We start from the raw sequence: 20,562 nt of genomic DNA on the forward strand, positions 1-20,562 counted from the left end.
AATCAAAATCGAACCAAATCGTTTACCTTGAAACCATAAAACTGTTTATTAAATAGTTTGAATTTAATTTTAAAATTGAAACCGTGATTCGATTTTAGGTTTAAAGTCTAAACCATTTATAAACCGTTAAAATGAATTGTTAAACAGATTAGCATATATGTAGTAAGTTTAAGTCATTCAATGTTCTGTTTACATATATTTCAATAAAAAAAATTAAATTTATGTTAAATAACTATTAAAAAAGGTATATAACAATAAACAATTCAATTCAATATCATAATTTATATCTATTTTACTAAAAAGTTTAAAGGTAAAGAAGTTGTTTGGGATACAAAATTAGAAACGTAAGAAAACCATTTCAAACTGTTTACACCAAAAGCATGGTTTTGATTTTAACATATGAAACCGTTTATTAAATGATTAAATTTGGTTTTACCTTAGATTTCTTACACCAAGTCGAATTAAACTGTTTACATCAAAACCGAACCAATTAATGCTCTTATATGTGTATTGGGATTCGGGATTGGAAAGGTTAGGATCGGAGATGGGTCAACGCTAATGTTCTGATTCGATTCGATCCGATCCGATCCGAGTTTTAGAACCATGCTCTTAACGGGCGCACGCCCCGTTCATATTTGGGGTAGAAATCGTCTGAAATTCTCATCTTGTACAATTCTATACAATTCCACCCTAAATGGCTGACACGTGTAAATATTCCATATCTACGGTTCAGATTGTATTATGGTTGATTAACATTGTATTATGGTTGATTAATCTGAACCGTAGATATGGAATATTTACACGTGTCAACCGTTTAGGGTGGAATTGTATGGAATTGTACGAGATGAGAATTTCAGACGATTTCTACCATCATATTTGTGGGGGCGAAAACCCTATACCTTGCACGAGAAACCAGTAGGGTGCGGGAGAGCTTCCAACTGCCACAATATTGCTCTTTCTTCTTGCTGGAGGATACCGCCAGAACTCCACAGAAATTCTACCAACAGTGCACAAAAATCTCAGTTAAAATTCACTTTTGAATGATTATGCCTTTTTGAAGCCATTGTTGAATCAGTTATCTGTGCTCGTCTACAAGTTCCTTCTTGCTTTTTGTTGGTTTTAGGGTTTAAGCGACAATGGCGGTTGTTTCTGGTAATCAAGACCAGCTTCACAAGGTCCATCGATCTCGTCAAGCAGGTCCATCTGCAAAGAGAAAGAAGAAATCTGATAAGAAAAAGGGTGATGGTTCGGAAGAGAAGAAGCACAATCCCAAGGTTCATCTCTTATCCGATACTTATTGTGCTCTTGTTGTTTTCAGTGTTGCAAGGATTCATTCTCGATTAAGTGTTGGATTTTTATGACGGTTTTGCATGTTATTACTTATTTTTGTCATAGGCCTTTGCGTTTAATTCAACGGCGAAGGCGAAACGTTTACAAGCACGAGCCACTGAGAAAGAGCAGCGCAAGCTTCATATGCCTATGGTTGATCGTTCAACTGGAGAGCCGGCTCCATTTGTTGTTGTGGTGCATGGACCTCCTAAGGTAGGCACTATTCAGTGAGACGACGTTTGATCAGTAGCTTTTGAACAGTCAATTAAGTCTTTCTCAGTTCTAGCAACTAGTAGCCGACAGAAAGTCCATACATTGAATTTGTTGTGTATGAATTGTTTCCTGAATAGTTTGCCGCATGTGTTTGTCTCAGGTTGGGAAGTCTCTTGTCATAAAATCACTTGTTAAGCATTACACCAAGCAGAACTTACCAGAGGTTCAAGGCCCAATTACCATTGTGTCAGGTTCTATACTTAACGAAGAAGTTTTTTTTTTTTTTTCCCATGTACTTGATTGTAGATGTCAAGTGAATGTGACTATCTTGCCGGATGATGCTCTCATTCTGCTTCTACTTGTGATGAACGTGAATATTTGAATTAGGGAAACAAAGACGGTTACAAATTGTCGAGTGCCCAAATGATATTAATGGCATGATAGATGCAGCAAAAATGGCTGATCTTGCTCTTCTGCTGGTTGATGGAAGTTATGGGTTTGAAATGGTAAGTCTTAACTACTGAGAGATTTACCCGAAAGTATTATATTTAAGGGAAAAGATTTTCTGAGGTTTATTCTTGGTAAAAAAATTCACTGCTGGGTCCTGCTTAATTCTTTTTGAGGCCATGGAATTTGAATGACATTGGCAAAGTTCTCAATGACTGTTTTGTGACCTCTTCCTACCTGCCTCTGTCCTCCCATTCACTTTTTCCTCCGAAAGTAATCAAGGTGTGAATCAAATTCTGTTGGATTGATAGGTGCCTTTTTCTGAATTGGTTGGATAATCTAATTAGATCAGTACTTAACTGTTTTCTGGTAGTCTTACAGCAGTGGAGCCCTTATTAGTTCTTATTATTCATTGATGTTTTTGAATAGTATTTACCATACAAATTGTTTTGTCCAAGAGGAAAAGGTTTATTTAGTACCATTATTTGTTCACTCAGATCTCATTGTTGATAAATATGGCCTTTGTCTTTTGCAGGAGACTTTTGAGTTTCTAAATATCTTGCAAGTCCATGGATTCCCAAAGATTATGGGAGTTCTTACACATCTTGATAAGTTTAAGGATGTAAAGAAACTGAGAAAGACTAAGCAACGTCTCAAGCATCGGTTCTGGACTGAAATATACGATGGTGCAAAGCTGTTTTATCTATCGGGTCTCATACATGGAAAGTAAGATCTTTGATGCCCATCAGTTGTAGACTATTGTCTTCTTGCGTTATATGCATGGTTTAAAGTATCGGTCTGTATTGTAATATCCGATACATGTTGGTATCGGTTAGTATCATGGTCCAACATGGGACCGATGCAGTCTGATACAGGTAAGACACACTTCCTTTAAACCTGTAAAATGGAAACCATGAGTGAGATATGAAACTGAGAGCAACCGAAGTACTTGGAAACTTGTAAATCTCTTTGATATGAGTTAGAGGAAATCATTAAACATAAAAAATGACTATTTTTCACCATTTCAACAATATTTGGGGATTTACAGTTTCCAAAACTGACATATACATATTGCATTATAAGATGTTGTATGCTTCAAAACTGTATTTTATATGTATCATAAACACACCATGAATTTCTTGACCATTTCCATTCATATCTTTAGCATGCCTTGCGTCTCTCTGATATGATATGATACGATACGTCTTTTAAAGTCACCCCTCCGATACGATACCCGATATCGATAATTAAATCCTTGGTTATATGCACATGAAATGAATATTAATGAACATGATGGTTTCTTGATCATTTCTGTCAACTAGGAACAACATTTGATGCTTCTAATGATCTATGATACTTATACTGAATGAACAGATACGCAAAACGTGAAATTCACAATCTTGCAAGATTTATCTCTGTTATGAAATTTCGCCCTTTGTCGTGGAGAACTTCACATCCTTATGTATTGGTAGACCGTTTTGAAGATGTTACTCCTCCAGAAAGAGTGCAGATGAACGGAAAATGTGACAGAAATGTCACGTTATATGGTTACTTGCGAGGTTGTAATATGAAGCAGGGGACAAAGGTACAGCATTTTGGCCCCCCTCCCTATCTCTCTCTCTCTATATATATATGTGTGTGTGTGTGTGTTGCTGCATTTTGAGCCTCTCTCTCCAACCTGCCACTCGTTTTGTTTGTGTGTAACTAGGCCTTCCGTTGATCATGGTTGGTTATGGGTTGGTCTCTGACCTTGCCCCACCAGTTTGAGTTTCTGTATGCTTTCTACTTCATCCCAAAATTGTATGTATGAATATATTTGAGATTGGAAAAAGGATCTAACTTGCATTTTGTAAACTAGGTGCATATTGCTGGTGTTGGAGATTGCAGTTTAGCTGGTGTGACAGTCCTACCTGATCCTTGCCCTTTGCCATCTGCTGCCAAAAAGAAGGGACTGCGTGACAAGGAGAAACTTTTCTATGCACCAATGTCTGGTCTTGGGGATCTTCTATATGACAAGGATGCTGTCTACATAAACATAAATGACCACCTGGTCCAGTTTTCTAAAGTAGATGATGAAGATGCAGGGTCGGCACGAAAAGGTATCCCTAGTTCTCATATAATTGCCTAACAATTGTGTCTTCTTGTTCAGCAACTCTCTTGGACTGTTTTTCATTTGTTTGCTTTCCTCATTGTTGTTGTTATTTCCTTTAATTTTTTTGATTGGTGGATATCTAATGAATTCGTCAATAATGTAGAGTGAAGTTAATGTTGTTGGGATTATAAAGTGAGAAAAGCCTGAATCTCATCTTGTGGTATCTCCTTCTTGCTGAAATGCTTGCTTTATGGTCATTTCAGGAAAAGACTGTGATGTAGGTGAAGTATTGGTGAAGTCACTCCAGAACACGAAATACTCAGTTGATGAAAAATTAGAAAAGAGCTTCATTACACTTTTTGGTAGGAAACCTCCTGTTTCAGCGGAAGATAAGGGTAATGCAAAAGCATCTTATTCCGAAGATTCTGTTGAGGATATGGTGCATATGGATGGCCAATTTGCTTCTGAGAAAGCTGAATCAGGGGAAGATGGAACAATTGATACTGACAGTAACTCTGAATCTTTAGAGCAAGATGAATCAGGGGAAAAACATGCAGTTGCAGAAAATGAGGACGATGATTCCGATGAAGAAGGTGGTGATGAGTGGGATGAAGACAGAAATAAAGAGAGGAAACCTACTCCAAATTGTGAATTTCAAGAAAAAATTGAGTTTCACAATGGAAGGCTGAGGAGAAAAGCTGTCTCAGCACGTGATGTTCATGATGGTGATCTGAAGGTAATATTAGGATATGCCTTCTGTGTTGGTTACAATTGCCGATTCCCGTCCCATCCCCCCCAAAACAAAAAAAAGGGTAAAAGAAAAAAGTGCAATTTCACCTTTGATTTTTGTATTACTAGATGTCGATTATAGTGTTTGTTTTGTGTAATTTGTGGGGTCTGACGTGAGCAATACCCGTGGAGAGTGTTCAAATAACTCCTCTATCTCTTGCTCTCTTAATATTTTGTAATATTTATGAATATATTGTGCATATCATGTATGATTTCTGTTAGCTAATGATTGGCTATGGAACTATTTCATTATCTTGACTGCAGTGTCATTTCATAAAAAGGTGTCATTTTGAAGATGCTATATAGTGTTCAGTTTAAATCTCTCTGCTACCTGTTTCATGGTTTGACATATTGGATCTTCTAATTCCTTTAGAATCAAGTTCATGAATTATTTGTATAACATATCCATACAATTAATTGAAATGCCATAATTACTTGGTAAAGGTAACACCTTGCTAAATTCACCTTTTAAAATAAGTTTCATAATTATCTAGTGACTCTCTTTAAATTCTGGAATTTTTCTATGTATGTGCTCCTGTTGAGTACTTTACTTGCCATTTGCCAATGTGGGATTCCAAAAACTTAGACATGTGACTATATTCTTAATGAAACTACGTCTGTGCACACCTGAAACAGAAGTTTGTTGAACTTTTATGTATAATGGACAATTAATATTTATGATTTCTTTACAGATTATTCATGTTCTAAAATGTTAATTCTTGCTACGATGTATGTTTTTCCAATAAAATAAAGGTTTTAACTAAAATGTAAAGCAGTATTAAAGACTGCATACACTTGCCCCTCCCAGACCCTGCAGTAGCGGGAGCCTTGTGCACTAAGTTGCTCTTCTTCTTTATAAAGCAGTATTTGTTTTCGCGGCATATAATCATGGTCAAAATGTTTCATTTAATGATAGGATTCTGATGAGGATGAGGAAGATGATATGGATGGCAAGTCATCTGCTAGTTCAGATTTCTCTGTGGAAGATGAGGACGACCACCAAACAGAAGGTAGGATTTCACTTCATTAATTACATGTCAGTAATGGGTGTTGGGAAATAGTCACTCCCTTTATTCTCTAACCATTAGTTACAGCTTACTAGTTGCTAATGGATCATATGCTATGTAGTTTCTTCAGTAGAATCAATTGAACCAGGAAGGAGTTGGGACTGGTGATGGAAAATTGTAATAAAGAAAGATTATTCTTATGTTTTTGGCTTTTGGGAAATTGTTTCACTTCTAATGTGCAAGATGGCATATTTCATGAATTTCTGTTATGAATATGCCCTTATTTCCTCTGTTTTATTTCTCATTACCCTTGTAGAAGAGGCAGGAAATGCTTCAAAGTGGAGAGAGTCTTTGAAAGAGAGAGCTGCCTTGAGGCAGAGTACCAATCTCATGCAACTTGTTTATGGGAAGTCTACATTAAAGTCGCCAACATCTATTCATGAAGAGCAGGCTAGTAGTGAGGATGAAGAAAGTGAGGATGATGATTTCTTCAGGCCAAAAGGAGAGGCTAACAAGGTACTTTCTAAAAGCTACTCAGATTGTGTCTTGTGGATGAATTTTTATGGCCTTCCTATAGCTAGTTCATATATTGGACTTTGATGGAACAAAACTTGTATATCATCTGCAATGGTTTCTTGCTTTGTTATGAACTACAGAGAAGTGAAGGGTTGGACAGTTATGATGCCAATGGTGAGGACTGCTCCAAATTCACAAATCATGGTGAACTGAAAAACTGGAAAAATGAAGAAATTATTGAAAGTATTCGTGATCGTTTTGTCACTGGTGATTGGTCAAAGGCTGCTCGCAGAGGTCAAGCCTCAGGTGATGACAGTGAAGATGATGATGATGTCTATGGTGATTTTGAAGATTTAGAGGCTGGAGAGACGAACAAAGGCCATCAGACAGACAATGTAGGCTCTAAAAGCCAAAATGATGGTGATCAAGAAAATGAGGAGAGGAGGCTTAAAAAGCTTGCGCTTCGTGCAAAATTTGATGCTCAATATCCTTTTCCCTTAGTAGTTTTCTTTTTTATTCTGTATTCTAATAATGTTTTTGAAGGTTTATTGATGCAGCCAACCAACCTAGATTCCAGATTAGGATTCAAAGATTAGATCAGCTGTTCTACAGTCCCAGATCTGAACTATTTTTCTGTTAAAATAAAGTTGAAAAAGGCTTGCTGATTTTCTGGATTTAGTAGCCTGCATTGGGAAAGAAAGAGAAAAGAAGAGAGGAGATAGGGGCTGTTATGGGACTGTGAACAATACCTGTGAATAGTAACTGAAGAAAAGGAAGAGAGGAGAGAGAATAAGGGAGAAAAGAGAAATCCTCCTTCTCTACACAATTCAAATCCAAATTCTATATTCCTTCATTAAACATCATTATAACTTGGGCCCCACACAACTAACCAAAATATGACTCTTTATGACTAAAGCCAACTACATTACCCAATGGATCCCACCCACTACCAATTAAATATCTATTTCCGTACATCCCTTTAGACCTCCACTTTTGGGCCTTATAATTCAGCACATTATAAGTACAACCCAAAGAATTAAAAGCCACACCCCATAGATATTAAAATAGGACCAATTTTTGGGCTGGGTCTGCATTATTTATATTAGGCAGGGCTGCAACAGGGTCGGGTTGGGCCGGGCTTTTGAAAACCCTAGCCCAACCTTGAGTACCTTAGCTGGGCCCAGGCTCGGCCCGACCCTGACTCAAAACCTGAAAAATCCAACCCTGACCTGCCCTCAGGGCCGGCCAGGCTGATCCTGATTGGCCCTAACTAAGGAAGGGGAAAGGAGATGCAAGGGTTGGGATGGGTTAGGGAGAAGAAGAACAAGAAAAAAGAAAATGATATTGTTTCTCCTCCATTTTTGTAATGTCCATAACATGTTTCATGATGCTTAACACTAACTAAAACAAAGACCCTGACTCATTTGCCTCTTCAATGTAAAAAAAGAACAACCCTGTGCATGAGGCTTCCGCTACTGCAGGGTCTGGGAGGGGTAAGTGTATGCAGTCTTACCTCCTGCTTTGCAGAAGAGGCTGTTTCTTAAGATTTTTTAGAGGACTTTCGTTTGTTGCTGCTATATGTAGTGACGTTTCCTCTGCTGTCTAAATTCAGGGTCAAAGTCAGGGTCGGGATGGGCTGGGCTGGGCTGGGCCGGGCCCAAGGCCTCGACCCTGGCCTGGCACAACCCTGACTCAGAGCCAGTGATTTTCAGCCCTGACCTGCCCTCAGGGCCAGAAATTTTACCCAGGCCCTGTTCAGGCTTAGGGCGGGTAGGGCGGCCAAACTTGCAGCCCTATTTCTGCATTTTGTAATTGTAGTTTAAATCATTTTCTTCTCTCACGGATTTTGCAACCTTAACATGAGTGTACATATGATGTATCGGAGCCACCAGATGAGGAAGCTGATGAAAAGAGTGGGTCTAAGTTCCACCGAAGTGAAGCAAATGATGGTGGATATTTTGACAAAGTAAACTAGCTTCTTTGATTCAACCTTGCATTTTCTCTTTGGTTTGAGATGCTTATGAGCTCAGTGACGGATTTGCAGTTGAAGGAAGAGGCTGAACTCCGGAAACAGATCAATATAGCTGAACTCAATGATCTTGATGAGGCCACTCGATTAGAGATAGAGGGTTTCAGAACTGGAACTTACCTGAGGTTGGAGGTCCACAATGTCCCTTTTGAGATGGTTGAGCATTTTGATCCCTGCCATCCTATTCTGGTTGGAGGCATTGGTCTTGCAGAGGAAAATGTCGGATACATGCAGGTTTGTTCGTGCTATTTGCTGTGTGCTTAATTGCTTATTGTATGAAAAATTTCCCATCTGAAATGATAAAATTAAATGTGCTGTTTGCACATGCATGGGTGAAAGATAGTGGTAGTGGTGTAACATGCCAGTTACTGGAGAAATTATAAAGATAGAAAAGGGTTTCTAAAACTTCTTGATTATGCAGTTTTTTTTCTTCTTTAACTTGAAGAATTACAATCTTGCTGCAACTGACTCTGTTTTCCTTATTTCTACAAAACAACAGGTGTGTTAAGGGTTTTAGGGGCCTCACAGGCCAGGCAGCAATTGATATCCCCAATATTGTAGGTTTTAGACATTAGAAACCTCAAATTTTAATGCAGTTGCATTAGACTGGTTGGATCAATATGGTCCCGTATGGAGGCTTAGATGTAAGCCTACTAGCCTAGAAGGTCCACAAGGTGCTGGCAGCATTCCAATGGACTAAAAACAAGCTTTGGTTAGTTATGTTAGAGGTTAGGCCTTTTATTTTCTTTGGTTTCATTGTAATGGGCCTAATCTACAAGTTTGTAAAATGAGGGTGAAGTTAGTACACATGTTTAGTTGTTAAGTGCTGGAGTTAGGTTAGGATAATTAATAGCTTTTAAGAGTTATATTTTGAGTCTATTAAGTTGAATCACTATAGCGGTCCTTTATGAGTCAATTTAGTAAGTTTAAAAGGTTATATATATATATATATATAGATGTATACCCCCCAATCCCGTGACATGTTTTGATAAATAATATTGAATTTCTTCAACAGTTTTAGAGCTGTTGAACTGTTTATACGGGAACCTGGGATCTCATCGTTGTTGTTCCAAATCTAATCTTCATTCTCCTAGTTCTGTTCATCTTTCTTCTCAGGTTTCTTTCCTCCCTCTTTTTGCTATTTCTTATTATTGATTTTCTAATCTGTAGCACCCCTGTTTTCTTCTAAATTTCTGATTACATTCTTTATTTAGCTCTGAAGTTAGTGATCTGTATTGCCTCAAATTTAGTACAAAAGTTTTTGGTGTACCGCCCTTTGGCATTATGGTGTCAAATTCTGATTCCATCAGCTATATATCTCTTGCGTTAGTGATCTGTATTTCCTCAAATTTAGTACAATAGTTTATTGTATACCTCTCTTTTGAATTATGGTGCCAAATTCTGAACCCAGCAGCTAGAAATCTAATTCCAGAAGTGCAGTCCTTGTTAGTGTCAATAGGAATTATCTATGCCGGTCAGACTACCAACTCTGTTCTCAGAGTTATTCTACAGTTTCTGACTAAATACCTGACCATGTTTCTAGCTTGTTCTGATATCTAAGGAGGTCACAGTTATAATTTTTCTCTTTTTGGTCTTTATTCTCTGTTTTTGCGATCTTATCTTTACTAGTCTTTTGCTGGATTGTTCTGGTTTGGGATAGTCCACACAAATACACTGAGGCTTTACCTTTGTTCTTTTTAAATATTTTCTCCGCTTTATTGGATTAATTTCCTGATCAATGAAGATGGTGCGAGTGCATTTTACTGGCTTGCTGGTAGCTGTGAAATATTGTAACTGTCATCCTTCATTTTACTGGCTCCTTTTGGAAGTTATATACTTGTAGTTTTCGTTGGCTTCATAGGCTTTAGTGCAGTCTGAATATCCAGTGGCTCTATGTATGATACCTTTCTCATGAATCTTGTTAGAGACATAGGCCATGCCTCTATTAAGAAGTTTCAAATTTGAAGCCATTAATTTCCATTAGTTAGAATTTCTGAATATGGACTCTCTTTCTCACAATTTTGCCTCCATTCAGAGTGTTGGTTGGCTTGTTGCATTCGAGTCATACCACACTTCATAATCCATCTTAGACTCTGCAAGGTTAGGCCATTCCTTTAGTTCAAAACAATAGATATCAAGGATTGACATCTCGGTTTCAACCAAACCGAGATATTGCAGGTTTCTACTGAGTGGTTTTTTTTCTGGGCCAACTCGAAACCTTGGTTTTGAGGCCCAAAAAGTGGTTTTTGTCCTATTTTTTCTTTAATGCTTATTTTTGACATCTTAAACCTAATCCATGAATTAGTTTCACCAAAAAACCACCCAAAATGGTTGTTGTGATTTTGACCCAAGTTTGTTAGTGTACACTGAATATTTTGTACTGTAGCTACTGGAAATGTAAATAAGCTATTGAAACAATAAAAACATACATTAGAATGGAAAAACAAGCATACATGATACATTGAAGGAGTTATGTTTAGGTCACACCTTATTTGGATTCTGTTTAAAATCACCCTGAATGAAAATAAGTGTGGATATCAAAACAAAATATTATTATGTTGGTCTTTTGGTTTTTAGTTATGTTTTATCACAATAAGACATATAAAATTTCTAGATTTGAGAAGAACCTTAGCTTTTGAAAATGCAAAATGTCTCCTACAACTGAAAATTTGTTTTTGTTCTTGAACCGGAGAGTTGACTTTTTATCCTTGGAATTTGCATTTTTTGACTATTTTTGTTAGATTCATTTGGGGGGGGTGTTTGTTTGTTCATGATTATCTTACGTAAATTATAAAGTCATTTACTTGAATAATAGTAGGCATAAAACAGTGCTGTTTACCGAAATATTCTGAACCCAGGGGGAATTTATAAACAAATCTACCTCCCAAGTTTCCAGCGAGATATTCGAGTTTTGTCTTGAAACCTATCGAAACGCACATGTGACTTTAAAGCCTTGGTTTAACCAGGTTTGGGTCGAAACACATCGAAATCCATTGAAACCTGGCCATCCCATTTTGAGCCCAGGTTTCATCTTGATTTCTTGAGAAACCAAAATATCTCGGTTGAAATTGTATGTTTCAACTGAGATTTTGAACCATGATTGTTTTTGTGAGATACCATTAGTGTTATTCTGTTATGAGAACATTCAAGCAGACCTCTATAGGTGGTTAATCTAGGTATATAATAGCTTACATTCACCATCTAAACTCAATATTTACTTCGAGTTTACTCCCTCTCCTGCGTTAAAAAAAATCTATCATTACTTTGTGGCCAAAATGTAAAGAGTAGCTGAGGCTCCTTCTACAGTAAATCGTTGTTACCAGCTGTGTTACCTGGGTACAGCAAGGATGCAACTTGGTTCTGACATTTGTTTTTGAAACCCTGTTTCCCAGTGTCCATGAAAGCTGGTGTTATGCGTAAGCAAGAGGCAAGATACTTGGCTAAGTCAAGGTTTAAAGTATAGGTCTGCACTATATCGTATCGGTTTTGGTTAATACGAATTTTGAAATGCAGTGTATCGTTACGTATCGATACGATACACACCGATTGTCACACCCCTCCCCCACTTACTTGAAGGCTGGTGACCCGGACACGCCACTGTGTTCGCAATCCATATAGGATCTCCGATTCAGTACTTTAAGGTTACAAAATCCACATAAATAAGAGTAATCAGTAATATAACACAGTTGGTGAATTCTATTGATACTTACTATAATTACACAAAATAATGTTTTCCACAAATGGATCATAATTACAATTATGCCCCTAGGGCTACTTCAGATATGTTCACAAAAGAATCGAAAGGGAAGACGAAATACTATCATCCTCAAGGTGCCCTAAAAGCACATTCATCATACATGCAGTCAACCTCGTGCATAGCCAACTCCTCGACCCAATGATCATCTCCATATAGGCCGGCTCCTCGACCACAGTCTCGAGATGGTTCCCTGGATCACCAACTAAAAGGATGCGAAGAATGGGTTGAGCTTCCACGAAGCCCAGTGAGGGGTGGGCACACAACAATCACAACAATATATGAAATGTAATAAAATATCAATGCTCAACCGCACCAATATGAATGTAGTTAGATGAATGCAATGTCATGATCTGGTTTATTAGCATACAAGCCCAATCAACAAATTCTAAGTCCATAGTGGATTTTAGTACTACTGCAATATAAGTGGTATTCCTAATCACGAATATACGTTATTGGTCCCTGAGGATACAAGCTAGTCGTGAGACAGGAGTGTGCCCGGTACCAAACATCATTACCCAACATCGTATAAAGGGTATGCCACTACACTGGAATCCAACCTTTAGAGTAGGGTTTTGTCACGACGCCGGTACCCCCCCACCTTGGTCACCGGAAATTCCCCCAACCTCGGTCCATCTAATGGTAGGATTAGCCAATATGTGTCCTCCTATTGGCAAGGGTTGTAGCATCAGAGCTGTTCTCCTAGCCCAATGCAATTTAACATGAGTCACATCACATCACATCACATCATACTCACACACCTTGTGGGCATATAGTGTTGGAACCAAACCTTCGGCTACCCCGTACCCCACACTCACACACCATGGACATGCAGTGTCAGAACCCAACCTTCGGCTACCCTACATCCCAATCATCCACACACACACACACACCTTGGGCATGTAGTGCCAGAACCCAACTTTCGGCTTCCCTGCATCGACTCATTTACAACACACACACACACACACACACACACACACTATTATGCACAATCCACATTCACCAATAACAAATTTAATATGCAAGATGTTTATGACCATACGCATGGATACATATGTTATAAATACTTCATAAGACATATACAATGCCCACTCACCTCTAGTCTCTACTGATTGCGGAAGGCCGATGGCCTCCTGCTATTAGCCGGTTCTATTCCTATGAGACGGGGTTTTTAGGTCGACTGACAAGCATGGGATGGGTCTTCCTATAGGTCAAATGACCAATAAAAAAAGAGGTAACTAAATTATGTATCAGGTGTTTCACTGGTGGATGCACATCGGGTGATGGTGACCCACCGGTGAGCTCACCAGTTGATGGATCCGAGAGTTGACAAAAGAACTCAAAAATCTCTACAAGCTTCACTGGTGGCCTGGTGGGTGCTCATCGGGTGATGGTGATCCACTGGTGATTTCACCGGGGGATGAATCCGAGAAGTTAAAAACCTACAGGATGTCCACCGGTGAATACTCATTGGGTGATGGTGATCCACCGGTGGGCATTATCCGGTGGAGCCAAATAGGGACCTCTCTACCCATATTTTCTCCCCAAGTCATTGGGGTCCCCTTGAGTGTCTAAATGTGTGGTTGTTTCCATAATGGGGGTCCATTCCAACCAAGGTTCCCATTTTTCCTCTTTTGCCCTGTTTACAATATAGGTTTTAGGGTTCTAGGTTTGATTTACTTGTAGGAGGGCATGCACATACCCAATTAAGTCTAGGATTAGTAAAATCGGTGTTTTAAATGGTATGGGAGTGTAAGGTTTACCCAACTCCCCATTTTAGAGGTCTAGGTACCCCAAAATTGGGGATTTCTGTTAGGGCACATACCATAGCCATTTATTCCTCATGTGATCACCTGAGACCTTCCACATAAATGTCCAATCCCATTTCCCAAACATAATGTTAGGTTGGGAGGGTTAATTTTAGGGAAATTTGGGCAATGTTCACTATTCAAGGGTTTGGTTGCGCAAATTGGGGGTTTTTAAGTTGGGGTTTCTCATAGTGAAAGCCTACTTTAGCCTAGGTCTTAGAATGGGGTAGGAGAGAGAGATAGCTACAATAGGAAGTAGACGGAGAGAAAAACTCGCCTTAGTTTGGTAGGTGATCCCCTTACTCCTCTCTTCTTCCTCCTCCCTTGCACTCGTTCTCCTTCTCCTTTCTACCTTCCCTTGCTCTTGATTTGGTAGGAAAGAAATGAATGAGCAAGAGGTCCTATTTGTAGTAACTTAAGTTACATAAGGGCTGTTTGGGTAACTGGGTTGTTCCCCCATTTGGCACTAGCGGGCCCACTTTGGGGTGTCCCAATACATTAATCCATCCATTGGTAGGTTGTACTAGCTATTAGGAGTGGTTTAAGGTGCACGGGTGCAAGGGTCCGGGCCCCACGGCCAAATAACCCGATTCCGACCAGTACCCTCATCGGTGGGTGTTCACCCGGTGATGGTGATCCCCCGGTGACCATTAGCCGGTGTGGGCTATTTTGGTTCACTTTGGGTGGCACAGTACCTGTTGGCTGCGTGGAGGTCCCCTTAAGTGATGCAATTGTGTGGGCCTTTTCTTGGTGCATCTCACTACTAGGGTTCGGGTAATTCCCTTCAGTGGTAGAGGACTTACATTGAATTCTTATTCAGTGGTTTGAAACCCTTCCACTTGTCCATGCATAAGTAACACTTGCAAGTGGGATCAGTTCTTCCCTTGTGGCAGAACACAGATGCCAACCAGTAGTCATTAGTACTGGCACTCTCTTATGATTCACCTACAACTAGTTACACAAGGAAATTTAAGGCATGGGTATAACATTCCCCCCTCCTTACAAGAAATTTCGGGGACGAAATTTAACGAACCTGGTAGTCCAAACATTCCAGGGTATTTCTCCTTCATGTTCCTCAACTTGACTAGGACGTAAGAAACAATCCGATTGTGAAGAATGTGGTCTCTCCGGTCAATGATTTCTTTCGGCTGCTCCACATACCTCTAGTTAGTGTTAAGTTCCGAAGGTACATGTGTCAAAACATGAGTCAGATCGAAAATGTACTTCTTAAGCATGGAAACATGGAATACATTGTAAGCTCCTTCCAACTCAGGTTGCATAGTAACTCCGTATGCTAGTGCTCCAACTCGGCCCAAAATTTCATAAGGTCCCATGTATCGAGGACTTAACTTTTTTTTCTTGCCAAACCTCCGACTTCTCTTATTGGTGAGACTTCCAGAAAAATTGTCACCAACTTCAAACTCTAGGTGCTTCTGTCTGACATCAACGTAGCTTTTCTGTCCGGATTGAGCTGCCTTGATCCTTTCTCTGATCACATCCACTTTCTCACAAGTGGCTTAAATTAGTCAAGGACCTAAGATTTTTCTCTCTCCAACTTCATCCCAATGCAGGGGTGCCCTGCATTTCTTGCCATACTGAGCTTCATAAGGTGCCATACCTATAGTAGCCTGATAGCAATTGTTGTAGAACTCTATGAGTGATACATGTTCATCCCAGCTAGAGCTCATCTCCGACACACAGACCCGTAACATATCTTCTAAAGTCTATATGGTCCTTTCTGACTGCCCTTCTGTCTGTGGAGGGAATGTTGTGCTGAAGTTCAGCTGTCCCCATTGCTTTCTGTAAACACTTCTAGAATTTAGAGGTACATCTGGAATCACGGTTGGAGACAATACTAGCCAGTACGCCGTGCAGTCTGACAATATTGTTGATATATAGTTGAGCCAACTTCTCTATGGAATAAGTGATCTTCATAGGGATGATTATGGCTACTTTGTTCAGCCAGTCTACAATTACCTAGATTGTGTCATTCCCTTTCTGAATACGTGGTAGCCCTGTGACTAAATCCATGGTGATATGTTCCCATTTCCATTCTGGTACTGGTAGGGGTTGCTATAAACCATGTGGCCTTTGTCTCTCAGCCTGGATCTACTGGCAATTTAGGCATTTGGCTACATGAGTCGCTACATCAGCCTTCATACCACTCCACCAATAGAATTTCTTCAAATCCTTGTACATCTTTGTACTACCTGGATAAATTGAGTAGGGTGAGTTGTGTGCTTCTTTCGGTATCATCTCCCTCATTTATTCATCCTTTGGTAAACATAGTCTATCTTTGAACATGAGAACTCCATTATCAGTCAACTTGAAGTCCAAGTCCTTCCGTCTTCCTTCTTTTATATCATTTGCTATCTTCTGAAGACTTTCATCTGATAGCTGAGCAGCCTTGATTTTCCCTATGAAAAAAGGTTGTATCATTAGTGCAGCCAGGGTCATCTTGGATATCTCCGATACGATACCTCTCTTAAAATTACCTGACCGATATGGTGATCGATATTGATACTTAAATCCTCGGGCTCTGCAAAAATTTGAATACTTCAAATTAGTGAGCAGTAGCTGTGGCCTTGAACCAAGCTTCTTGCAACTATTCATAGAGTGAAGAAGTACTTGATATGCATGCTAGTTGACAAGTTATAGGAATGATGCCTAAATGAAATACTTGAACACAATAAGCAAGAAGTGGAAGCTTCCCCACCTTGGACTGAGCTTTTTGCCATTATTCTTGAAATTAAAATGTCAGATATTGGTGTCAAGGTAATACAAGTTCTAGAATAAAAGAAATAATACCAAAGTGAAATGGAATGGAAGCAAGATGTGATAGGCGTCTACATTGTACAAAATAATGATTTAAAATATATGAGATGCGAGAAGCAAAACTAAGAAATGAAGAGAAAAAGTGGTAGCTTCCTCCTTGTACCACACTTCACTGCAACTTTGAGTGAAGTATTAGATGCTGACCCCGTTTTGAAGTGTCTTGTAATTGGGTTTCTCTCTTTTGGGGGGTGTAGTTGGGGGGAGAGAGGTTTGGTGTGACATGAGATAGGTATATTACACATGGGTATTGCTATTTTGAAGTGTGGACAGTAACAGAGTGTGAGAGAGGGGGTTCAGCTTGAAGCGTTTTTTGTTTAACAGACATTTGGCTTCATGGTTTTATGCATTGGGTATGGGATCAGTCAATCAGAGCGTAGTTTTTAAGGCGGTAAGGCGGCGGAGGCGTTTGAGGGTCTTTCGGAGCGCCTTAGTGATAAGGCGGGCATAAAGCGTCGCCTTATTGACTAAAGCGTTCTTGTGTAATTTTTGTATAAAACCAATCTATTTGGCTTAAATCCTAGTTGAATCATATTACTCATATGTTAAATAAATATTAAAGGTTCATATTCATACCAATGTAATATATTCATCAAGAAAACAAATCAATAAAGTGAATAAACTAAGTTCATTTTCATCAATCATCAATCATCAATATTCAATCATCAATCGTCAATCATCAATCATCATAACATATTAACATATAATATAAATACATAATTATGAAACAAAATTATAAACATAAAAAAAAGAAGACATAAAAAATACAAATATTTATTATACTTACCTCTATGATGCCAAAATGAGTACCTAAGCCCTAAGGTCATCCACTATATTTCTACTTCTGTCAGAGAAGAATGAAGCTCACCGCTGCCGGAGCAAAATGGTCTCCTAGATCAGTGGTTCTTCCTTGTTCCTTGATTCCTTCTCAAAGCCCTTTCTTAAAACCCTTGACAAAATCCAAACCCTGTTTGTGAATCATGTTTTTGTTTTGTTTGTTTTGTTTGTTTTGGTTGTTTTTGGTGGAGTAAAGTTGATCCCATACATCTCAAGTGTTAACAAAATCATACACCTACCAATAAAAAATCTATATTTGGAATCTTCATCAAGTAATTTTAAAATGTGTTTAAAAAAAAAAAAAAAAAACCCATAAGGCACCATTTCACGTAAGGCGGAGCACTGCCTTACCATCTCTAGACCGCTTCAGCGCCTTAAAAACTATGATCAGAGCATATTGACAAGGTTTTTTATTCCTGCTCCAGTTTTCTAGATTCTGGAAGAGTATATTATCACCCCATCCTACTGATTTAGCACATGTTGGTAGGCATTTCAGTTCTTCCACTTTCCCTATATTTTTCGTGAAAGATTTCGCCTTCCTTTATTTGTTTTGCTCCAGTGAATTTTTAAATTATACTTCACGCGGTTGCATTGGTTATTGTTTAAGGCAGTTTTTTTTGTTCTCTGTTTCCAGGTTAGGCTAAAGCGGCATAGATGGCACAGGAAGGTATTGAAGACTAGAGACCCAATCATTGTCTCAATTGGTTGGAGGCGTTATCAGACTGTACCTGTTTATGCCATTGAGGACCAGAATGGGCGACACCGTATGCTCAAGTATACTCCTGAACACATGCACTGCCTTGCAATGTTTTGGGGCCCTCTTGCACCTCCCAACACTGGAGTAGTTGCGGTCCAGAATGTGTCAAACAATCAGGTTTTATGTTATCCTCCTTGCAGGCCCTTGAAAGTATTATTCGTATTGGCATTAGTTTGTTTATTTTGATTTTGTGCATGCAACAAATATGGGTTACAATCTTATGAATAAGCATACTAAGCATACTTTCCTATTCCTTCACATTTTTTTTTTTTTTTTGAGTTTTTCTTCTTTTTTATTAATTCCCCAAGGTCTTCAAAGTTGGGGGGGGGGATATTTTCCAATAATTTCTCTGGCCAATAGCTACTGCTTCTTTCTTTCGGTTGTGAAATTCCTAGGGATTCCAAATTATTTTAGTCTAATGTTTTATTTTTTGAGGATTTGTTTTCTCATTTCTAGTAGCTTCGAATGTTTAGTGAGGGCTTCCACATTTTTATTTGGCTTGAAATATGAAATGCTGTCTTTGTTTCAGATTACTACTTGTTTGTGAATTAAGTTTGTTTTCTCTCTTCTGCTTCTAGTTATTAATTTGAGAATGCTTGATCGTTGAACGGCTGATGATGAAAGGGTTCATGATAATTTTCATTACTATTTTGAGGTTTTTTGAGAGAGACACTTCCTTTTGTAGTTATTAAAACACATTTATGAGGCGTACTGAGGTGCATGTGAACTTGGTGCATGCAAATTTTGGGCTGTACCCTGTGTTGAGGAGAACGATGCCTAAGGAATATTTGTGCAGCCAAGATGTGCTGCACTGGTTCCATTGGTAGACAGACCTAAGTAAGCATTGAGGTCAGCCTATGGTTTACCTTTTAACATGGAGTGATACAGATTCATCACCAAAATAGGCTTGTTTTATTAGGAATAAGCCTATGGTTGGGTTCTATACATGTTGGGCCTTTGATCCCATGTGTTTGAGTGTAATAAGCCACTTTTATGAGCCTAAACTGAGGGTATTATGATTGCATACGGGATTAACTAGCTTGTTTCCTTTTTCATTAGTTTCCATTTTGGGTTCAATTTTAGTTGTTAGTTTTTGTTATTTCTTAGGGGTTAAGTTATTAGTTGAGTGAAGTCGCTAGTTTCATTTTTTATTTTGTTTCTATTTTCATTTTTTAGAAACTTATGTAATAGGAAACCGATTAGAAGTTTCTATTTTGAGAGTTTCTAAATTCAAGGACCTGCCCCCCTCTCCCCCCCCCCCCAATTTTGTTTTAGCTATAAAAAATACAACCATGGAGGCTTCCATAGCTGAATGATCTGAAGAATTAAACCATGGCTGCTGTGGCTGCTGCTGCTGCTGCTGCTGCTGTTTCTCCTTACTGGGAATTACTTTATGTTTGATCAAAGCTGGTGGAGTTAGTGTTTGATCCAACTGACCCTCTGCAGTAGAAAGCCCGAGGGGTTATTTCTCCTTTATTATCTTCTTCTTTGCTGTTCAAGGTTTTCAAGACCTGCAACTTCAACCTCAATCCATCACAGAAAACCATAATTTTGAGATCGATATCATGACCCTTGATGTGTTTGTGGTTGTTCTTTGATAGTATCCTGCAACTTTGGGATTAGGTTGGCCTTGCCACTCCTAATTTTACATTATGGAGCTTACTTCAACTTGTGCATTTTGAATTTCAGTAGTAGCAGAAGCATTTCCCTAGGTGCATGTTAGTTGTTAGTTTCCTGTTTGTGCTCGCACATACTTCAAGGATGGCATAAGTTCACCTGCAAAAGGTTGTTAAGAAATTTGTGAGAGCACCCTTAACAGAAATAGTTCATGATACCCCTTATTTCTTTTGAGAACAGAAAATCCTCTTATTTTTAATCTCATTATCATCTATTCCTCTCTTATTAAGTGACAAAACTATAGGTACAGCTAAGAGAATACAGAACAATTGCCTTCATCAAAGACAGCCACAACCAAAACAAAGAGACAAAGCAAGCAACCCTACAAAGTTCCAAAACAGAAACAACAAAAAAATTACAACAGATAATCCCTTAGCTCATACCTTCTTGGCCTAACCACTCCTTAGAAGATCTGCCAATTCATTCGCTGACCTCGACATCCTTCGGAACCAGCAGTTCACATGCGAATCCCAAT

General features: G+C 38.8%; 1 protein-coding gene across 3 annotated transcripts in view; it reads left to right on the top strand.

Moving 5' to 3' along the window:
- Nucleotides 1–884: 884 nt before the first annotated feature.
- Nucleotides 885–20,562, top strand: part of LOC122059511 (ribosome biogenesis protein BMS1 homolog) — a 28,948-nt gene continuing 9,270 nt past the window's right edge. The window contains exons 1-14 of one of the 3 annotated variants that reach the window (XM_042622319.1): nucleotides 885–1,274; nucleotides 1,396–1,542; nucleotides 1,703–1,793; nucleotides 1,930–2,048; nucleotides 2,525–2,715; nucleotides 3,364–3,574; nucleotides 3,848–4,088; nucleotides 4,345–4,817; nucleotides 5,787–5,880; nucleotides 6,194–6,393; nucleotides 6,534–6,877; nucleotides 8,263–8,359; nucleotides 8,438–8,656; nucleotides 18,288–18,527. In XM_042622319.1, coding sequence (XP_042478253.1) covers nucleotides 1,137–1,274; nucleotides 1,396–1,542; nucleotides 1,703–1,793; nucleotides 1,930–2,048; nucleotides 2,525–2,715; nucleotides 3,364–3,574; nucleotides 3,848–4,088; nucleotides 4,345–4,817; nucleotides 5,787–5,880; nucleotides 6,194–6,393; nucleotides 6,534–6,877; nucleotides 8,263–8,359; nucleotides 8,438–8,656; nucleotides 18,288–18,527 — 2,805 coding nt within the window. In that variant the 5' untranslated portion in view covers nucleotides 885–1,136. The remainder of the gene's footprint in view (nucleotides 1,275–1,395; nucleotides 1,543–1,702; nucleotides 1,794–1,929; nucleotides 2,049–2,524; nucleotides 2,716–3,363; nucleotides 3,575–3,847; nucleotides 4,089–4,344; nucleotides 4,818–5,786; nucleotides 5,881–6,193; nucleotides 6,394–6,533; nucleotides 6,878–8,262; nucleotides 8,360–8,437; nucleotides 8,657–18,287; nucleotides 18,528–20,562) is intronic. The other 2 variants (XM_042622321.1, XM_042622322.1) reach the window with 2 other exon arrangements.

Source organism: Macadamia integrifolia, chromosome 13, assembly GCF_013358625.1.
Source record: "Macadamia integrifolia cultivar HAES 741 chromosome 13, SCU_Mint_v3, whole genome shotgun sequence".
Taxonomy (NCBI): Eukaryota; Viridiplantae; Streptophyta; class Magnoliopsida; order Proteales; family Proteaceae; genus Macadamia; species Macadamia integrifolia.